The sequence below is a fragment of the Oryctolagus cuniculus genome, chromosome 8 (assembly GCF_964237555.1).
Source record: "Oryctolagus cuniculus chromosome 8, mOryCun1.1, whole genome shotgun sequence".
In the NCBI taxonomy this organism is placed as follows: Eukaryota; Metazoa; Chordata; class Mammalia; order Lagomorpha; family Leporidae; genus Oryctolagus; species Oryctolagus cuniculus.
The window spans coordinates 58986536-59009503 of NC_091439.1; the positions used below are offsets into that span (position 1 = coordinate 58986536).

Below are 22968 nucleotides of genomic sequence, written 5' to 3' on the forward strand. Positions count from 1 at the left end.
TGCAACATGTAAATAGGTAGATGTGAAAAGAAATGTTTCCTATTATGTTGAGAACTATAGATAAAAATAGGGTCAGAGTTTATCAGAATTTTCTGCTTACATTGAATGAAGAGTAGATTTTTATACTAATACATCTGAAACCCAGTGCCAAGTTTTAACGAATCTGATACGAAAGCTATTCACTATAGCTTGTTTTATAATTTCTTTAATAAAATTAATATAAAGAGAACAGATTTCATGTATTTCACAGGTACAATTCTAATATTATTAAAAAAAACTTTTTATTGAAATATGTATGTATACCAAGAAATTCAAAACATGTACATAAAAATGTGTTTTTTGTCCTCTGACCACACTCAAAACCAACACTCAAATTAAGAACAAAACAGTAGTAGTACCACAAAAGTCCTCACTTTTCCTTCTCCCTTCCCATTTTTTTTTGTTTGACATAGCAAAAAAAAAAGAGTATATTGTCTTTTATATGGGATGATTCAGTGAAGCAGTATTTTTAACTATATAGTAAATGATTTGATAGTCATACAGTCTTTATACTCTCTATATATTAACTGCCACAGATAGTAGAAAACATGTGATATACATCTTTGGGGGCCTGGGTTATTTCACTTAGCATAATGATCATGTGACATTTATGCATGATGGAATATTACTCAGCCGTAAAAAAGAATGAAATCCTGGCATTTGCAGCAAAAGAGGATGCAACTGTTTTATGATTGACAAAAATTTCTGCTTTATGATTTTTCTGAAGAGTCCAAAAATTATAGTTTAGATCAATGTTATTAAAAATATTTTGTTTCAAGATACCAAAGATGGAATTAGTTCACTTTTGTTTGACTACTGAGTATTTCTCTGTGCTTAGGTTTGCAGGACACTTAAAATATACTGATCAGTTTTCACTTTTCAGGTATTTTAAAGGAAATTAACCACAAAGTCCTGAGTCAGAAAGTATGATTAAAATTTTCCACATATAGTGCTGATAATATTACAAGTTAGAATGGAAGGACTGAAGTATGTTTAAATGTGACATTTGACAATTATTGTCCAGTGTGCCATACGAATGTAGTAGTACTCATGGGTCACATTTCATCTCTCTACATGCCTCTATATGTCTACACATTTAGCATAAAATGGAAGTAGTATGATGTTTACCTGTCATAAGTGTTGTTATCAACACAGTGAATACTGACTTGCTACTACATGTCCCTTTCAAATGTGCAGTGTGTGCTAAGTCAAAACAAAACACAAAATAAATGAAAACAGATTAGAATGGAGAGAAAAAGGAATGATACAACAGGACGTTTATAGGCAAATTATTTGAAATGATGTAGCATAGAGAAAATGACATCAAATTTTCTTAAATTACAGGAAACTACACTTAATTACTTTGAAAAATTCAGACCATTTCAGTACTTCAGTACAAACGTTCAGTACAATGAAAACTGCTTATCGAACCTGAACACAAGGATCTAGTTGCCAGAGAAATCAAAGGCTCTTGTTCTATTTCTGATTCACCAGCAAATGTAAAATAAAGAAAATAATGTTTACAACAGACCCAGTGTGCTAAATCTTGCAAGCTTCTGCATTATTCTGTTCCTTGAGGTGTGCCATGTGCTGTTATCTACACAGCTGCTTTGCATCATATTTACTTACTCAACTGCTAACTGATGAAGACAATTATGTGAGACTGGAAAACAGTTTAAATACTCACATGTCAGCAATGTTTATTACTGTTTCCTATTTGTTTCTCACTTCATTGTGAGCATTAAGCAGCAGAGATGATAGATGTTCCTCAAAGGTACCAGTTATTGTATGCGCACTGGATTTAGAAGGCTAATTAATTAAAGTAGGGGCACAGTAACACGTTGTGCCATGCTTTCACTCTTAGGCATAGCCAAGATTGTGTTTATAAAATATATTCATTGGTTCAACAAATATCTAGTGACTTGCTACTGTGAATGTGTATATGTATGTATATGATAAGTGTATTTGTATATATGTGTACAACTTACTACTTTTCCCTCATTTCTTTGTACTGACCTAGGGCATTCCTGCATAATTATTTCTGGTTGACCCAATATTACTCTCTAACTGTGAATGACATTGATGACTTATGTTACCTGAATTACATATGGTATTACTTCTGTATTTAATTAAGTCACTTGAATGACTTCTGTTTTAGTTCTCTAATCTTTTCAGTTAAGGAATTCAACTTCCGTCTCAGAACTGTACTGTAGACTCAATAGGATCTGGAATTCAGTGGAATCTTTAGTGTGGATGGATCTCTGTACCTTAACTGAGCTGGGAGATGGGGGAACATTAGGAATGGGTGAGGAATGGTTAACTTTTAGATATGTGCTGCAAGTTTTATGGGGCAGTTAGATTGAGAAATTGAGGCACTATTAGATAATTTTTATGACAAAATGATAAGTTTAAGTTGAAGACTAGTCAGAGTTTAGGATTTCCTCTTGTTGATCTAGTAAAATACCAGATTGGGCCTGGTTAAAGGGTTTCCTTTCAGGGCAAGACATGTTAAGGAGGATATAGGCTATGGACATGTTTAAAAAGCTCTTTTCGCCCTAAAACTGCCAGGAGCATGAAGGGATTTGTGTGTGTGTGTGTGTGTGTGTGTGTGTGATCTTTATGAGATTTAAAGCATGAATGAGCTAAGTGTATGCAAAGGAGCACCTGAGGAAAATAATACAAATGATATTATATAGATTAATTATAGTGCCAGAAAGGCTGAACTCCTATACATGGAGCTAATGAAAAATACTATGTTGATAACAGAAAAGCAAGGCAACAATACATTATTTTTGGGAAACATACCATAATGTTTACCAGTGAAAAAACTCAGCTTGTTTTCAAGCTGTGAAACATCTAATGTGGATGAACTCGTTGTCAGGAAGTCTTGGTCACTTTCTGTTAGACCTTAGTTTAATCAAGTGTTTACTCCTTAAACACTTGATTAGCAAACTACTACACAGCAGGCATGCAGCAAAGATAGGTACTACCTTGTGATAAGATGAAGAGTAAACACTGGGGCTTGAAAAATAGCAAAAGATTATGACCATAAAGTAAACAAAATATATCTTTGTAAAAATTAAAAGAAGGAACAGGAGAGGGAGGATGAAGAAGAGTGTGGGCAGGAGGGAAGGTAGGATGGGAAGTATCACTATGTTACTAAATCTTTGTATATGAGATAAATGAAATTTGTATAACTTAAATAAAATTTTTTTTAAAAAGAATACTTCATAGGTGGTATCCAGAACATTCACTATATCACATCAAGTGTATAGTGGGACCCGTGTTGTGGCATAATGGGTTAAGCTGCTGCCTTCAACTCTGCTTCCCATATGGGGGGTGATTCAAGTCCTGGCTGCTCCACTTCTGATCCAGCTCCCTGCTAATGTACCTGGGAAAGCAGCAGAACATTGCCCAAGCTTGGGCTTCTGCACCCATGTGGGAGACCTAGATGAAGCTCCTGGCTCCTAGCTTCGGACTAGCCCAGCCCTGGCTTTTGTGGCCATTTGAGGAGTGAACACCATGTAGAGGATATCCCTCCCTCTCTGTCTCTCTCTCTCTCCCCCTCCACACACCCTCTACTTTCAAACAAATAAATCTTTTTTTGAAAATTAGCAAAAGAATGACACAGAGGTGTTGGGCTGCATAGATATCTTAATGTAAGTAAGATATTAATAGACCAGAGAGTAGGATGAGGATGCAAAGGTAGCTGGAGTAGATGGACTGGAATAATGCTGGTGGTGGTGGTAAAAATTGGTGAAATATGCAGAATGCTGATTATGGAGGCCTTGCCTGACATGATAGGTAATTTGAGCTTTATTCTGTATGCAATTGGAAAATTGTAAGATGAAAAATTACATGATTCTACATTTTAAAAACAATTCTGGCTGCAGTATGGATGATGGATTATAAACCTATAATATAAATCTATAAAATTATATGAGTCTAAACAATGGAAAGACAGGAGTTATTAAAGGATAAGTTCAAGAATGTGATAAGGAGTACCTATTGAATTTTGCTCTTTACCAAAATAAATTTCGTGACAGTCCTGAGAGGCTACTAATGATTTAGAACTCTCTTTGTGTAGTAATAGCACTCTATCTTTACATTACTTACACTACAAATCATTCTCATTACAAACAATCCTTAAATGTGGATCTGGTTATCCAGTTTATTGAATCTTTGAAAGACCTAGAATCTATGTCCCATCTATCAGCTATAAGTATACTTCATCTCAGTACATTAAATGATGTTGGAGGTGTTATCAACCAAAGAGAATCATTAAGTACTGTCCTTAGAATTTACTTTTTTGAAGCATGCATATTTTGCCATTCACCTCATTCTCTGCTGTTGAGATAAGCAGGTTTAATATATTACTACAACTCCAATCCTAGCCTTCCCATTCTATTCCAGTTGTAAAAATCACACACACACACTGTACAGAGAAAGAAGATACATACCCTTTGAGCTTTCTTTTTTATCTGTTTCAGTATATAAACATTTTCAGTGGAAGTAAAATTTACAAACAATGAAATGTATAGACCTTAAGGAATTCAGCTTTCCTCTCAGAACATGTAGACAGTTAAACATAACAGTATAGTCAATAAGCCATCAAAGATACAGAATATTTTCATCACCAAGAAAATTCCTTTTACCACCTGCTAACCCCCAGTCTCTAATAAGCAACCACTTCTCGGATTCTATAAATGTAGAAGAGTTTTGTCTGTTCTTGGCTTGTCTTTTTATCTTTTGAATTGTGTCTTTTGGTAAGTAATTTTTTATATTTAATGAGGTTTAATTTATCAGTGTTTTTCTTTTATGAATATTGTCAAGGGGTGAATGGAGCTCAAGCTAGCTGAGCTTCCAGGTGTTGGAGTAGTTGATTAAGGCAACAAGCCAACCTGAAATTAAATTAACATTCACTTCCTGTAATAGTATAAGCAAGGAGCTAAACTTCTTGAAAGAAAGAGCCATCTCTCTTGGTCAGTTTCTCCACATGGAACAATGCCTATCAGGGGGTAGGTGGATCAGCACAGGCATGGAGCTTGTTTCCTGCCAAGGGAGCCCCTGAACAAGAGGCTATCTGAGGTTTGGGTAGAGGGCAGGTGGAGAGATCTGGAAGTGGAAAAGTGCTGAGTGATACTGGAAAAGCTGAAGTCAATTTTCCCTTCCCTCCAGTAAGAAGGTCTTGGAAGAAGTAACTGAGGAAGGCCTCTGGATAGAGAAGGCTGGACTGGGGATACTGACGTGTTGTAGGAGCATTAGCAGCCAGGAGGATGTAAGTCCTTGATAGCAACTTTGATAGCACTCCCTTCATCAACTGTTACATCAGCTTCTACAGGCCACTTGCAGTCTTCAGTTTATGCCCGACCCCCCCTCCCCCGCCCTGCCCCCGTAAAGCCAGTGCAGAGTGTTGTCAAATCTCTTTCTCTCATCTCCTGCCCCTTCCTATAAGATTACTTGTAATTACCTCAGATCCACTTGGATAATTCATGATTGTCTATCTCAAGATCCTTAATCACATACTCAAGGTTCTTTTGCTGTTTAGGATAAGATATTCATAGATTTCAAGGCTTATCTGTATATCTTTGGCAGGTCATCATTCAGCTAATATTTTATTAAATATTTTTATAACTATTCATGAGATGTCTTTTTAATTTTGTTTTCTTATAGCTTTCTCAAGTTGGCATCCAGATTACACTAGTTTCCATTTGGGTTATTTAAGGGTATACTCTTAAAACAAGTTAAAAGTATTCTACCCATCTTCAGAATGAATTTAAGATTGTGAGAATATCCTTAAAGATTTGATAAATTTTCCTAATCAAACCAACTTGAAAGACAGTTTTCTTTGGAAATTTTTCTATTCAGCATTAATTTTTAATTTTTACAATGACATACTTTCAGGTTCTGTTTCGTTTTTACTTATTCCAAGACTGTGACTTGTCTTAAACTTTTAATTGAATACTCAAAGTGCTCAGTGTGAAGTTTTATACTGACTGGACCGAACTCTAAAATTTCTCACTCATTACTCATTTCTACCATCTCTCAGAAGTTAATACCATTCTTTGAATACAGTAAGAACTCACTTGTAGTTCAATTAAATAAGCATTAGGGAGGCCTTCATAGACACATTTGCATGGAGAAACATTATTTAAATCTTATTTAACCTTGTATTGCAAGTTATTAATGATCCTAGAGGAAACCTGACTTTAATAGTTAGATTGCAAATGGAAAATATGAGCAGTGGGGCTGGCATTGTTGCACAGCAGGTTAAGCTGCCACCTGCAACACTGGCATCCCATTTGGATGCCAGTTCCTTTCCCAGATCCTCCACTTCCCATCCAGCTTCCTGCAATTGTGCCTGGGATGGTGCAGATGGGGAGCTTCAGCCTGAGAAGCTGAAGATGGCTAAGAACTTGGATGCCTGCACACACGTAGAAGACCAGATGAAGCTCCGGGCTTGTTATAGCCATTTGGGTAGTAAACCAGTAGATGAAGAGCCCTCTTTATCTCCCTCTCTATATATAACTCTGCCTTTCAGATAAATAACTGATCTTTTTTTTCTGTTAAAGATTTATTTATTTATTTATTTGAAAGTCAGAGTTAGAGAAGGAGATGCAGAGACAGAGAGGTCTTCCATCTACTGGTTCACTCCCAAGTTGGCCACAACAGTTGGAGCTGTGCTGATCTGAAGGCAGGATCTAGGAGCTTCTTCCAGATCTCCCACACGGGTGCAGGGGCTCAAGGACTTGGACCATCTTTTACTGCTTTCCCAGGCCATAGTAGAGAAATGGATCGGAAGTGGAGCAGCAGGATCTCAACCAGCGCCCAAAAGGGATGCCAGCACTGCAGACAGCAGCTTTACCTGCTACGCCACAGCACCAGCCCCAATAACTGATCTTTAAAAAGAGAGAGAGAAAATTTGAGTAGTATAGATAATCTGTAAAATGACTTTCAAAAAAAACCCACATTTTTTATATTTTGTAGTCATATAAAAATCAAAACTGTTAAGTACCTCTGTTTTGCCCTTGCAATAGCCAGGTTATAATGTTGTGGACCACTAAATATTATATAAGTTAGTAATTAACATTTTGAATCCAAATCCTATCCCTTTTACTACATGAAGAATCATGCTATTTGCTTACAAAAGTAGATTTCTGTTAATTAAACAATTCCACATCAGCAGTTTCAAAAGTTTCAGTCAGTTTCAGCTCTTCACTGCTGACTTCCTCAGAAGCTCATTTTTAAATATAAAAGTAGCAGTATTTGCTAGTAAATAAAAACCTCAAGTTATTGGCCATTTCTTTTTTTGCACATGGTAGTCCTTTCTCAATGAACATCAAATAAATGCTTGATTTTTAAAAATTTTAACTCATTTCATGTAAATGAGTTAAAAATTTTAATGTAAATGAGTTAAAAATAAAGCCATGTTTTATGCTTGTGCTTTGTATATACAAGAATATTTCATAACTTTAGCAGTGCTATTGGCTAGTTATTCTCTACCTAGTTCACAAGACAAAATTATGAGCTTGAACAAAGGATGATATTAAATATTTTTAAAAGATTTATTTTATTCATTTGAAAGACAGAGTTACAGAGTGAGGTAGAGCCAGAGAGAGAGGTCCTCTATCTGCTGGTTCACTCCCCAAATGACCGCAATGGCGAGAGCTGAGGTGATCCGAAGCCAGGAGCCAGGAGCTTCCTCCAGGTCTCCCACGCGGATGCAGGGGCCCAAGGACTTGGGCCATCTTTCTACTGCTTTCCCAGGCCATAGCAGAGAGCTGAATCAGAAATGGAGCAGCCGGGACTCGAACCATATGGCGCCCATATGGGATGCCGGCGCTGCAGGCCACGGCTTTAACCTGCTGCGCCACAGCGCCGGCCCTGATATTAAATATCAATCATGTTATTTTTAACTGTGAGATGAGAACTTTAGAGTAGGTAAGGAAATATTTCCATCATATTGCCCAAAATGTCTGTTAAATGTCCTTTGTAAGTGCAGATATTTCAATGTGGCTTCATGACCCTTCTGTCATGTGAATATACACTTGTTTTATAAATATTTATATTTCCTGCAAATTCACCTTCCACTTCATCTGGCTAAATGCAAGTCAACTTGTATGTGAATTTTTTTGATGATAGTATCCTTTGGCAATGGAATTTATTTTACATGTGGATGAAAAGTCAAAATTTGTTACCCCAGTCAAGAAGTGAATCAAGTATAACTAGGATATATTGGTCTGTTATGTAGTGAAGTTATGTATGAAGTTATGTAGTGAAGAGGTTTGTTTGGGCTCACAGTTCTGGCCCAAATTCAAGGGGCCATATTAGGTGATGGCCTTCTTGCTGGCAGACTCTTGTTTCTGACAAGTACAATGTTACTAAACAATTAAAGAAAATATAGACACAGTACCTGATGTGTAACAGTCACTGAATAGATTATCACTATTATTATTATGCATATGATGTCTATAGACACAGGAGTTCTTTATTATGCTATAAGAGACAAAAACAGTACTAAGAATAGTCCCTATATCACCAAAATCAACATTTATTACATACTTACTATATGCCAGTCAACATAGTGCCATGATATGTTATTTAATTTCAATGACTGAGGAGGAAATCAGATTTACAGAGATTCACAATGATAATCTAGTAAGAGTTTCAGAGTTCCAATCCAAGTAAACTACCCCCAGGTGCTATGCTCATATTCACTGTTTGCTGTATGCTTATGTAGATGAGGAGGAGGAAGATGGGTAATCAGGCTTATAAATGAGCTGCACCTAGAGTTTGACATAATTCAACAATAATTTTGGGGGATTTCTTTATCCTGCCCATTGATTTTTTAAAAATCACCTACCAAAATTAATCATTTTAAGCTATATAGTTCATTGATGTTTAGTATATATTCACAATGTTATACAACCATTGCCTATATTAAGTTCAAAATATTTTAATCACCCTCAAAGAAAACTCCATATTCATTTTGTGGTCATTCCTCATCCACCTCTCCCTATAGCCATCTTCAAGACTATGACCAAGCTAGAGAGGGAGGGCAAGTAAAACTTCTGGAAAGCTTGCTTACTAGTATCAAGTTGCCTTTTTCTTGATTCTGCATTTGTTTGCTAGACAAACTTAGATACCTGAGAATTTCTCTCTTTAGCTACCCAGTCTTTATCTTAACTGTTTTAATTGAAAGTTTTCTGAAATAAATGAGAATTTCTTTCTTTTTAAGCAGAGTAGAAAGACCTACCTTAAGATATTTCTTCTAGCTTGTGTTTACATACTTCTCTTTGTGAAATATCAAATTGACAATGCTATGGGGCATTTTTAAAAATACATTTCACCATATTGACCATTGCTCAAATAAATGCAACCATGACTCAAAGCTAGTCTAACTCTGTATTATAGATTCTTTTTTAAGAACAACATGTGAGATGATGAAGTCTGACCTCTTTGTGTAGCCCTGGAAGAACCCAGCTGTGAAGTTGGCAAATATCACCAATAACAGGCAAAGGAATGCTTAATTGAGTAACTGGTCTTTCCAGACCCCTTGGCCATATTCCAAAACTAAAATGAATTGGGAAATACAAAAGATGCCTTATAACCCGTTGGTAGCTTAAGACATTCTGCTCATGGTAATAAATTTAACATTAAGTTACTAAGCTTTCTCATGTCTTAGTTTCTTTATCAGAAATGGTGGTGTGTAGAGAGGGAGATTACAACACTTGTCTTTAAGAATCACTGTGCATATTAAATGGACTGTGTGAATGTATACAATGCCTGACACTTCATAGATGCTCATTACATGTCATTTTCCCCTTTACTTTTGCAAGGATTCTTCACCCTATAATGGAAGGCAACTCGAAATGCATGACTCATGCACCATCCACAGAATCTACTCAATGTCTTTTTCCTTTTCTCTTTATATTGTAAGCCCTTCATTTCAAACAGAGAAATAGAGAACTTAACCCATAATATATTTTTTCTTTATTGCTTATCTGAACTGATACACTTATTCTTGTACAGAGAAAATGAGTATACCTGCTATTTACAGATTTTAGAAATAAAGGAAGAAAAGCTCATCAATGCTCAACTCCTTTATCTTAGCCAACTTCTTGATTTCTTTTTTTTTTAAAGATTTATTTTATTTATTTGAAAGAGTTACAGAGAGGTAGAGACAGAGAGAGAGGTCTTCCATCCGATGGTTCACTCTCCAGATGGTTGCGACAGCTGGAGCTGCGCCAATCCAGAGCCAGGAGCTTCTCACATGGGTACAGGGGCCCAAGGACTTGGGCCATCTTCTAATGCTATCCCAGGCCATAGCAGAGAGCTGGTGTGCAAGAGGAGCAGCCGGGCCTAGAACCGGTGCCCATAAGGGATGCTGACGCTTCAGGCCAGGGTGTTAACCCACTACGCCACAGTGCCAGCCCCCAACTTCTTGATTTCTAATGCCTTTGTGTGAACTCTCTAATTTCTGCATACAGGAATGACTAATTCCTCATCAAAAATCTTTATTTTTTTTAAGATTTTATTTATTTATTTGCGAGGCAAGTTAAAGGCAGTGAGAGGAAGAGACAGAGAGAAAAGTCTACCTTCCGTTGGTTCACTCCCCAAATGGCCGCAACGGCTGGAGCTGTGCCGATCTGAAGCCAGGAGCTTCTTCCTGGTCTCCCACGTGGCTGCAGAGGCCCAAGCACTTGGGCCATCTTCTACTGCTTTCCCAGGCCATAGCAGAGAGCTGGATGGGAAGAGGAGCAGCCGGGACTAGAACCTGCATCCATATGGGATGCCGGCACTGCAGGTGGAGGATTAACCTACTGCACCACAGTACCGGCCCCTCATCAAGAATCTTTAATAAATACCAATGAACATGTCAGTGCACTTTACTAATAGTCATGGTCCCAAATTCTAGCCTCCCCTCTACCATCTTTGTTTTACTTTGGGAATGTAAAAACATTATCAATATAAATAGAGCAGATTTTAATATAAGGAAATGTGTTATATTTTGTGTGGTTTGAACAATGATATACTGAAATAAGCATATTTATGTGTATATGAGTATGTGAATGAAAATACCAAGTAAAATGCACACCTAAAAAAGCAAGTATATATTTAAATACATGTATACATATAATGATGCCAAATGTTCCTTTACTGTCTTGGTTATAAATATGATAATTAATATCTATTTTTTAACTGACATTTTTTCTAATTAGTTATTAGCTTTATTTGGATAAATACATTTAGAATAGATGGAGTTTTTTACACTAACAAAGCAATCCAAATTCCTTTTGCCATTTTTCTGTCTAGAAATCGACATTGAACGCTGTGTTCGAGAATCAATCAACTTGTTTTGTTGGACTCCTAAAAGTGCTACTTATAGACAGCATGCTCAGCCTCCAAAACCAACTTCTGACAGTAGTGGAGTCAGAAGTTCAGCACCTTATTTCTCTGCTGAGTGTCCAGACCCACCGAAGTCAGATCTGGTATGTATTTTCATTATTATTATTAATATTGTCATTTATATATCCTTTTTATGTCTTTTTTTCTAACATATGATTGCATTCATACAAATATTTCAGAAAATCTTTGTGTCTATTTGGTTCTACAATTAGGAAGATTTTTCCAACGTATTCCTATAGATAGAAAGTTTTGCTTTATTATCTATGCAATCAGAGTGTCTGTTTCTACCCTTTTGGAAAGTAAGGAAAGACTTTATTGGGGGGAAAAAAAGAGATAGAGATATTTATCATCACTAGACCTGCCTTACAAAAATGCTAAAGGGAATTCTTCAGGTGAAATATGCTAACTAGTAAAACAAAAACATATAAAATAATAAAGCTTATTCAGTACATGGGACATTCCCCAGGATAGGAGATGGTAGGTCACCAAGTTTGTCTTAACAAATTTAAGAATCATGTGAAGGATCATTTCACAATGACATGATATAAAAACAGAAATCAATAACAGCTTTCATAAATCTGTAAATCATAGAAAATTTACACAGTATCTATATAGCAACTGGTAAGGTAGCTTATAGATAGAAGCAAAGGAATAATTAAAAATGGAGAGGGACCAGCATTGTGGAACAGTGGGAAAAACTGCCAGTTGTGACACTCACATTTCACGTAAGAATGCCTGTTTGAGTCCTGACTGCTCCCCTTCCCATCCAGCATTCCAGCTAATGCACCTGGGAAGGCAATGTCTGATGACCCAAGAGCAGGGCCCCTGCCACCCACGTGGGAGACCAGGATTAAATTTCTGACTTCTCCCTGCAGCCTGGCCCAGACCTGGCTATTACAGCCATTTGGGGAATGAAACAACTGATAGAAAATAGATTTCTATCTTTATTTCTCTCCCTCTCTTTCTTCTCTCCCACTCCCCTGCCACTTTGCCTTTCAAATAAATAAATAAATCTTTTTTTAGAAAAAATTAAAAATAGGGAAAGACTGAGGATTGTTTAAAAATAGGAACTTATTTATTGTTAGTTGACAAAAGAAACAATGTTTTGAAAAACTGTTCCATTCACATTTTTAAGGATTGTCATATTTAGTAAAGATAATTTATAAATGTGATCAACCTAGCTTTCAGCTATAATAATCATATATTTGGGACATTCTGTTATCCATCAAGCAATATGCAAATTTGTTTTCAGATATCATAAATTTAATTGCGTAGACTTTATTCATAGAAGGTAATATTCTAATAATGAAACATTTTTACATCTTATTTAATGTATGTTAAACAGTAGATATTTGCAGTTAGATGTTTTTGCATGAATTCACACTTTTCACCACTTGGCACTTCCTATGATTTTTCATATTCCCAAATGTATGAGTGTATACATGTTTTCATATTTTCCCATCATAATCAAATCATATTTATTAAAGACATTTATAAACATGACTTTGATCATGGTTGAATATAGAGCATTTTTATCAGTTACAATCTCTGCCTCTATAAATACAGAAAACGCAGAGAAAAACAGCTACATGAATAGATATGAAAAACTACAATAAGATATTTCTAAAACAGCCTAATAGGTGCAACAAGAATAAAAACCTACCCTTTTAAATATATATTTATATTGTAGTTTTCCAAAAACAGATTAAGCCTCCCCAAAAGAAAGTAAGTTCTCCACATCACAGGTAATCCACCAGATTTTAGTATCATATATTGGATTATCCTAAATGACCTATAAGATAATTTAAAACTTTAAAATGCAACAGTTCTAGATAAAATGAACTTGTTTCATGGTTTCTTTTTTTTTTTTTTCCAAATTATAAATTCTATCCTCTTCCTAGCAGAGAAACATCTTTTTAGTAGAAAAACAACCTTTGGCAGATAGGCATTTTTTAAAGGAGTTTGTTAATATATTAGATTCTCAGGGTCACAGCAAATGCATGATTATAATTATAACACAATTCTCATCAATTCTCATGTTAATTTGATGATAATACAAAGATAGCAACTTCATTTTAGTTGATAGATAGAATTCTTTAGAATATGACACTCCAGTTTCCCTCCCTCTCTCTCTCTTTCTTCCTTCCTTCATTTCTTGCTTTTTTGATTTTTGAGATAACAATTTTTAATTTAATTTAATTTATAGTCAAAATTTTAATGCTCCACTAAATAAAGAGCAAATAGAGTTCAACTAGTACAAAGTAAAAAGAGTATAGTTCAGCAAGAATATTGGCAAGGGCTATAAATAATAATCAAATGAAAATATGTCCATTTCACTCATATAGAGTAATTTCAAAAGAATCACAGATCATCAAAACTATAGTATTGTATCATTCTTTTTTTTTTAAAGATTTATTGTATTTATTTGAAAGTCAGAGTTATACAGAGAGAGGAGAGGCAGAAAGAGAGAGAAGTCTTCCATCCACTGGTTCACTCCCCAATTGGCTGCAACGGCCGGAGCTGTGCCAATCCAAAGCCAGGAGCCAGGAGCTTCTTCCAGGTCTCCCACATGGGTGCAAGGGCCCAAGGGCTTGAGCCATCTTTTACTGCTTTCCCAGGCTATAGCAGAGAGCTGGATCAGAAGTGGAGCAGCTGGCTCACAAACCAGTGCCCATATTGGATGCCAGCACTGCAATTTGAGGCTTTACCCCTATACCACAGCACCAGCCCCAGTAGTATATTGTTCTTAACTATTGGTTTGATAAAGATGTAAAACAAATTTTGACAAAATTGTGTTGCAGCAATGCTGATAGAGTCATCTCTTTGTTTTTTTGTTTGTGATTTTTTTTTTCCTTTTTAATGTTAGCTCCCACATTATTAGGGAGAACATGAAGTGTTTGTCCTTCTGTGTCTGAATTATTTCACTCAACATGAGGTCCTTCAGATGAAACTGTTTTGTTGTGAATGATAGAATTTCATTCTTTTTATATCTGAATAAATTCTATTGTGTGTACAGACACACACACACACACACACACACCATGTTTTCTTTATTCATTCATCTGATGATGGACACCTTGGTTGATAACATATCATGCCTCTTCCATATTGTGCGGTAAACATGGTGGTGCAGGTATCTCTTTGATACAACATGTTTATGAGTTTCTGGTATTATACCCTGTAGTGGGGTTGCTGATTCATATGGCAGTTCTAATTCTAGTTGTTAAATCTCCAGACTGTTTTCCACAGTGGCTTCATTAATTTACCTTTATACCAACAGGGTATATGAGTTCCCCTTTCTCCATATCCTTGTCAGAATTTGTTACTTTCTGTCATTAGGATAATAGCAATTTTGAAATGGGTGAGATGATATATCATTGAGGTTTTGATTGGCATTTCCCTAATGGCTAGTGATGTTGAATACTATTTTAATGTATTTGTTGACTGTATTTCTTCTTTTGGGAACTGCTGTGGTCATTTGCTCATTTCTTAACTGGATTGGTTGTTTCTTGTTGAGTTTTTTGAGTTGTTGATATATTCTGGATATTAATCCTTTGTTGGATAGGTAGCTTGCAAATATTTTTTTTCCATTCTGATGGATGTCTCTTCATTCTATTGTTTCTTTTGCTATGTAGAAACTTCTGTGTTAAATATAATCCTGTTTGTCTATTTGTCTAGTTTTACTATCGCTGTGGTCAGTGTTGTGTGTCATGCCATTGCAGCTGCTGTCTGCAATGTCAGATCCATATCGGAGTGTGCTGCTTGAGTCCTGGGTGCTCCACTTCAAAGATCCAGTTTCCTGCTAAAATGCTTGGGAAAGCAGCAGAGATGGTCTAATTACGTGGACTCCTGCACCCACAGGGTAGACCCTAATGGAGTTCCTGGCTCTTAGCTTTTACCTGGTCCAGCCTGACGATTGTGGCCATTTCAGGAGTGAACCAATGGATGGATGATCTCCTTCTCTCTGTCTTTGCCTCTGTCATCCTACCTTTTAAATAAATAAACTAAATCTTTAAAAAAAGATATTAATAAACCAAAATTTGGAGTTTCAGTAACAACCAATGTAGGAGAGAATTAATATTACTGACATTTGCTATATACCTGAAATTATACTTGATTTTTTAAAATAGGAATGTCATTTAATCTTTTAATACCATATTTAGATAATTTTATTGACACTGAAAGAAGTTTTAAAAATACATGTGTACAAAGAATAGCTGAAAATACATAGTGTAGAGGACATTCAGCTTGGTGATTTCCTCAGACACATCCAGAATCAATAACTCCTCTAAGAGCTGAGCACTGCTTCACAGATGCAGACCCAAAGAATAGCTAGTGTCCCAAAATACAGTTATCTGAACAATAAATGCAGATGAGTAATTTAATATTTGTTATACATTCATACCAGTCCTCCATGTCAACTCAATTATATAATAACTTTCATGTAAAAGCCATTATTAGCCAATTAAATTTCAATGGAAATGAAATGTAATTGACATAATTCAAATAGGTAATATACATGTCTGATCCCAGCATTATCTCTGGCTGCCATGATGCTCTTGTTCAACACCTGAGACATTCTGAGTCAACAGATACAGCCTGCTCCCTGCATCTCTCCCCTCCGCAGTCCAACTACCATCCCCAAGTCACCTGAGGCTAGAGTTTGTCTTTTCCCTTCCATTTGGGTCTCACTCCCAGTCACTCTCCTCAAAGGAGGAAGAGACCCGATGGTCCTTACAGAGGACACTAAATCAGAATTGGGAACAGGGTCCTTCTGTTGACTCTGGGACAGGAGCATTAAGAGGAGGAAGAGTTGGTTTCCCAGGAGGATAGGATGAGGGAGCTGTCATGAACCTGGAGTTCCACCAATTGTTGTCCAATCTTCTGAAGACCATTCTGAGGGACTGGCCTGGAACACAGCTAGGAAGTGGGTGATGGGAGGTAGTACAGGCCTGGACAGGATTCATGTGAGGTCTATTATTTGATGGTTGCAGGTCAGTGCTGAGCTTTTGGGCTAGAAGAAAAAATTGAGGCATGAAGATACATAAAACCTAAATAGACCAATAACCAAGACAGGTTGAATCAGTAATAAAGACCCTCTGAACAATGAAAAGCCTAGGACTAGGCTTCATTGCTGAATTCTACCAAAATTTTTTATTATGATCTATTTATCTATTTATTTGAAAGTCAGAGTTACACAGAGAGAACTGGATTCATCCCAGAGATGGTTCAATATATGCACATCAATAATCATGATACATCACATTAACAAACTGAATAATAAAAACATGGTTATCTCAATAGATGCAGAGGAAGATTTGATAAAATAAAACATCTTTTCATGATGAAAAACTTAAGCAAATGGGGTATAGACGAAACATTCCTCAACACATTTGAGGCAATTTATGACAAACCAACAGCCAGCATCTTATTGAAAGGGGAAAAGTTGGAAATATTTCCACTAAGATCTGGAACTAGACAATGGTGCCCATAATCACCATTGCTATTCAATATAGTCCTGGAAGTTTTAGCCATTAGGCAAGAAAAAAAAATCAAAAGGTTACTAATGGGAAAATAAGAAGTCAAATTATTCTCGTTTCCAGATAACATGATCCTATATATAGGGGAAACAAAAGGCTCCTTGAGAAGAGTATTGGAAATCCTAAGAGAGTTTGGCAGAGAGGCAGAATATAAAATCAATACAAAAAATTAATAACATTCATATACACAAATAATGCCATGGCTGAGAAGGAACTTGTCAGTCATTCCCATTCACAATAGCTACAAAAGATTAAATACTTTGGGATAAATTTAGCTAAGGACATAAAAAATCTCTATAATGAAAATCACAAAACATTAAGAAAAAAATAGGAGATAACAAAAAAATGGAAATATCTTCTGGGTTTATGGTTTAGAAGAATTAATATCATCAAAATATCCATACTACTCCAAGCAATTTACAGATTCACAGGATCCCAATCAAAATACTAAAACATGCTTCTCAGATCTAGAAAAAATGACCCTAAAATTCACATGGAAACACAAGAGACCCTGAATAGCTAAAGCAATGTTTAACAACAAAAACAAAACTGGAGGCATCAAAATACCACATTTCAAGACACACTGCAGAGCAGTTATAATTAAAGCAGCCTGATATTAGCACAAAAATATACATAGAGGCAGGTGGAACAGATTAGAGAACACAGAAATCAATCCATACATCTAAATCTTAATCTTGGATAAATGAGCTAAAATCACGCCTTGGAAAAAGGATGAAATGGTGTTTGGAAAATTGAATCTCCATATATGGAAATATGAAACAAAACCCTTACCTTATACCCTCTACAAATATCAACTCACAATGGACCAAGATTCTAAACCTAAAACCTGAAATGATCAAATTACTAGAGGAATATATGGGAGAAACACTGCAAAAACATTGGCATAGGCAAAGACTTCTTGAATAAGACCCCAGAAGCACAGGCAATAAAAGCAGAAACAGAAAAATGGGACTGCATCAAACTAAGAAGGTTCTGTAAAGCAAAGGAAACACTCAAGAAAGTAGGGGCAACCATAAAGAATGGGATAAATATTTCCAAACTATACATCTGATAAAGGATTAATATCCAGAATATATGAGCTTCAGAAACAAAACAAACATTTCCTAGTTAAGAAATGGGCAAAGGAAATGAATAGCCATTTTTCAAAGGATGAAATACAACTGTCCAACAGACAGATGAAGAAATGCTCAAGATCACTAGCCATCAGGGAAATGCAACTAAAAACCATAATGAGGCTTCACCTCATCTCAGTTAAAATGGCTTTCAACCAAAAGTTAAACAAAAAAAATTAATGCTGTTGAAGGTCTGGAGAAAAAGGTACCCCTGTAAATTGTTCGTGGGAATTTAAAGTAGTACAATCATTATGGAAGACAGGATGGAGATTCTTCATAAATATGAAAATTGATCTACCATATGACCCAGCCACCTTACTCTTGGGAATTTACCCAAAGGAAATGAAATCAGCATATGAAAGAGTTATCTGTACTCCTCTTTATAGTAGCTCAACTTACAAGAGCTAAGATTCGGTATCAACCCAGATGTCCATCAACTGATGAATAGATAAAGAAAATACGGTATATGTATAGGACAGACTACTACTCCACCATAAAAAAGGAAAGTAATCCTGTCTTCTGCAACAAAATATATGCAACTGAAGACCATTATGCTAAGTGAAATAAGCCAGGCCCCAAAAGATAAATATATGTTTTCTTTGATTTGTGGTAGGTAATATATACAGTACAAATAAATTTTAATATATGTGAGTGAAATTGACATTGAGATTTGATTATTGTTTATAGCCTTGTCTGTACTCCTGTAAACAGTGTTCTTTCTACTTGTTGAATTCTTTATTTGATGGAAGATTAAGCCTGTGGCTACAAATAAATTGAAAAAATGTTATTGGAAAAATTAAATGAAAAAAAGGAAAGGCTGAAATGGGGGTAGGTAGGAAGTATCATTAGGGGCTTAATATTGTATATATGAAATACTTATAGTCTGTTCTCTTTATATAAATAAATAAATAATTATCCAGTGCCTGGCATGTACTAGATACTCAATACAGAATGGACAAAACTTAGTAAAAATTCTCTTGAAATTTGGGGGAGGGGTGTGGAGAAAAAGAAAATGAAGAAAGCTTTTTTTTTTTTTTAAAGAAAGCAATCATTACCTTTCCTTTGTTTTTTTCCTTAATATCTATCAACATTTCTTTACCATTTCCTTTTCTTTAAGCAAAATTGTTAATTTTTCATATTTTTAAGTTTTCAGAAGGGAGAATGGAATGGTTCAATACTTTCAATTTCTGATGCTTTCCACATTATATAACAACTGTGTTTATACTCATATTCACACATACTTATATATTATACATGCTGAAATTACAAATTCAATCACTATGTACATTCTGAGTTGATGTAACAGGGTTATCTTTTACTGTTTTTAAGGGAGAAAATATTATAAAGTGTTACTAGAGAATGTAAATTTTTTTGGGTCCTCAGATTTTGACTCTTTATTTTCATATGAATGAACTTGGAAACGCCATTAAAGGCTATTTCTGCTGAATAGAACTGCTTTCACATAATGAAGTAAGAAGGGGTAGATGAGCCAAGAAGAGAGAGAAGTGGCTACCTCTTGGCTGGAAAGACAAAAGAAGAGTCTGGGGAGTAGGTAGGGTGAGATTGTTGAGTAGTGTAACAGGGTGTGATTTTGTTTATGAAAGCAAAGTTAAATGACTGTAAAAGGTTACATATAAATAACAACACATGTAGACTACTATGAAGATACCTTAAAAAGTTAGTAAAAGGCCGGCGCCGCGGCTCACTAAGCTAATCCTCCGCCTAGTGGCGCCGGCACACCGGGTTCTAGTCCCGGTTGGGGCGCCAGATTCTGTCCCAGTTGCCCCTCTTCCAGGCCAGCTCTCTGCTGTGGCCAGGGAGTGCAGTGGAGGATGGCCCAGGTGCTTGGGCCCTGCACCCCATGGGGGACCAGGAAAAGCACCTGGCTCCTGGCTCCTGCCATCGGATCAGCGCGGTGGCCGCGGCAGCCATTGGAGGGTGAACCAACGGCAAAGGAAGACCTTTCTCTCTCTCTCTCTCACTGTCCACTCTGCCTGTCAAAAAAAAAAAAAAAAAAAAGTTAGTAAAAATTAAAAAATACATTTATTTTGGTGCAAAGATTCTTGAAATTCGGGCATGTGTTTTTCATAATTTGGATTTTGCATGAACTTTTTGAAGGCCTGTTTTATAAAAAAATATTAAAAAATCAATATAAAATAACATTATTATAACCAGAGAGTTGAATGTTTTATCAGTATTTTTTTCCTCTGGTGGACAAATATATCTGTTTGGTTGCAAGGACATGAGTTGCAAGAACACTACACACTTGTATCTTGCTAGGAATCATCCAAGAACCATAGTAAGAATCTAGATTCTAGGAGCCAACACTTTGAGATAGATTTGGTGGTTATGGGGTGTGCATAGAGACTCAAATATGCACTTTCAACAAATTAACATAGGATATTTTGAGGACTGTTTTCCAGATATATTTTCTGATAAAAATAGAGTAAAATTTTAAGTGTTAATATTGATTGATTAACTTTTATGCCAGGTATTGTGAATAGGCAATTGGGATACAGTGGTAAATAAGATTCATTCACTTCCCTGTGCCTCATCAAGGAATAAACAGTTAAACAATCACACAGATAAGTCTATAATAATAAATACCATGCATACTATGAAGGAAAAGTAGATAGAGCCAGTATAGTTGGTGAATAAAGAACTGAGACAAGTTACAGAATGCTTTGTTCAACAGACACTTAATCAATATAACCTTATTTGTGGTAATTACTTGTATGTTATTATTTGATCTATTAGGAGAGTATAATACATGAGGAATTGTGCTAAGCAGTGAGAACAGGAAAATGAGTAATAAATACTTTCTATTCTCTCCTAACCTGTGGGAATTCTGATGAGAAATCTTGTGTCCATCTACTTAGAGTTCTTGTAAAGGTAATCTGGCTTTTTTGTCTTGTACATTTTAGGATCTTTTCCTTATATTTTCTTTTGAACATTTTACTATAATGTGTCATGGTGAAAGTCTTTTTTGATCATGTCTATTAGGGATTATATGTGCTTCCTGTACTTGGATGTCCATATCTTTCTCCAATTAGGGAAATTTTTTGCTGTTATTTCATTGACTAGGCCTTGTAAGCCATTTTCTTTTTCCATTCCTTCAGGAACTCCTAAGACATGTATATTTTGTTGTTTGATGGTATCTCATTTCTTCAACACTGTTTATGATTTTTATAATGTCTTCTTTTTTTGTCTGAGATATTTCCAACAATTTTCTTCTAACTCATATATTCTTTTTTCTGCTTCACCAAGTCTATTGTTAAGACTTTCCACTGTATTTTCTATTTGACATATTGAATTCTTCATCTCTACTATTTCAGTTTTGTTTTTGCTTTAATAGCAGAATTTCTCACCCACATCATGTATGGATTTGTCTAACTCATGCATTTGCTTCTCCATGATTTTGAGTGATCTTACAATCATTCTTTTGAATTCCTTTTCAGATATTTCGTCAGCCTATTCATTTTCATAGTCTAATATTGAAGTATTATGTTCCTTTTGGTGAATCAGATTTTCACAGGGTGCAGGGTTCCTAAGTCATAGAGTGAAGGGGATCCACTCTCTGCCTTCTGAGACCTCTTCCTATAGACAGAGTTACCCTAGCTCCCTGCCTAACAGTTTGGTCGGTGCCGTGTCTCAGCAAGCTCAGTTCCATGCCTGGGTGAGGGAAGTGAAGGAAAGGAGAGAATTTTGCTTTCCCTTCATGGGACTTACTGATCACCTTGCCCCCTGCCAACTCTGTAGGACTGACTCAAAGTATATGGGGAGTGTGGATTTCTCCCTCAGACAAAATTCACCAATGGCACACAGGCCACAGCAGCCTCCTCTTGCCTTATTTTGGGAAGATGGTGCTGATCACAGGTACCTTGGTGGGGGGAAAGGAAGAAAACAATGAATCCTCTCTTCACAGAGTTAAATGACAGCGCCCCATCCCCACCCCCAGCCAATCAGGCCAGATTCAGTCAGTGGAGACCATGCGTTTCCTCTCAGACAAGATTACCAGTGACACCAGGCTGCTGTAGGCTCCTCTTACCTGGCTGCAAGATGGCATCCACACCGGCCAATCCACCAGCTCTAGAGTCATGAGTGGCATGTTGCAAGCTGCTCTGTGTGTGTATAGTCTTTGCTACTCCACTGAGTCTCTCTTCTTTCTGTAGACTTTCCACTGAAAACTTCTCTCCAACTGTACCTGGAACACAGTTCCTTCCTTATTCTTCGGGTATCTTTCCCTGATCAAAATCTGTGTGTCTTCTCCCTCTTCAGCCATCTTGGATCTCAAAAATTTAATTTATTAAGGGCTTTATAGTAACAAAAGTTTACTCCGATCTTTTTTCAAGTATTGTGGATTACAAGTTTCCCAAGTACCTTGCCAATCAAGGGTACATGCAGAAAAGTGGTATGGACCATGTCCTGGGTTCAAATAAAGATAATTAATACTAGCAGTGACCCTACCATGTCTCAGTTACAATTGTGTTGTACATTTTCTAGACTCAAATGTTATTTCAAACAGACCTCCTCAAGCCTAGAGTTAGCAAGATTTTTATCATCTTATATAAACGCCTTTACCACAATTTATCAATTCCATATTTTGAATATAATTTAATTCAGCATACTTAAAAACTGTTTAGGCAGATATAAATAATGCATCATCAAGGGATTAAAAAATATTAGATTGTTCTGAAGGGTAAACTGAACCAAAAGTTGTCTCAGATCCTTTGTGAACTGATTTATGCATAAATAAATATAATGAAATAAGATGATTCTTTGTTTCTAGGTCAAGAAACTATAAATTAATTATAAATGTTTATCACTGCTTTTTCTCACTGAATATT

General features: G+C 36.0%; 1 protein-coding gene across 5 annotated transcripts in view; it reads left to right on the forward strand.

Annotated features, from left to right (window-relative positions):
• TBCK (TBC1 domain containing kinase) overlaps nt 1-22968 on the forward strand; it is a 243249-nt gene that overhangs the window by 138747 nt on the left and 81534 nt on the right. For all 5 annotated transcript variants that reach the window (XM_008267520.4, XM_008267519.4, XM_070047778.1 and 2 more), the window contains exon 23: nt 11356-11531. In XM_008267520.4, coding sequence (XP_008265742.2) covers nt 11356-11531 — 176 coding nt within the window. The remainder of the gene's footprint in view (nt 1-11355; nt 11532-22968) is intronic.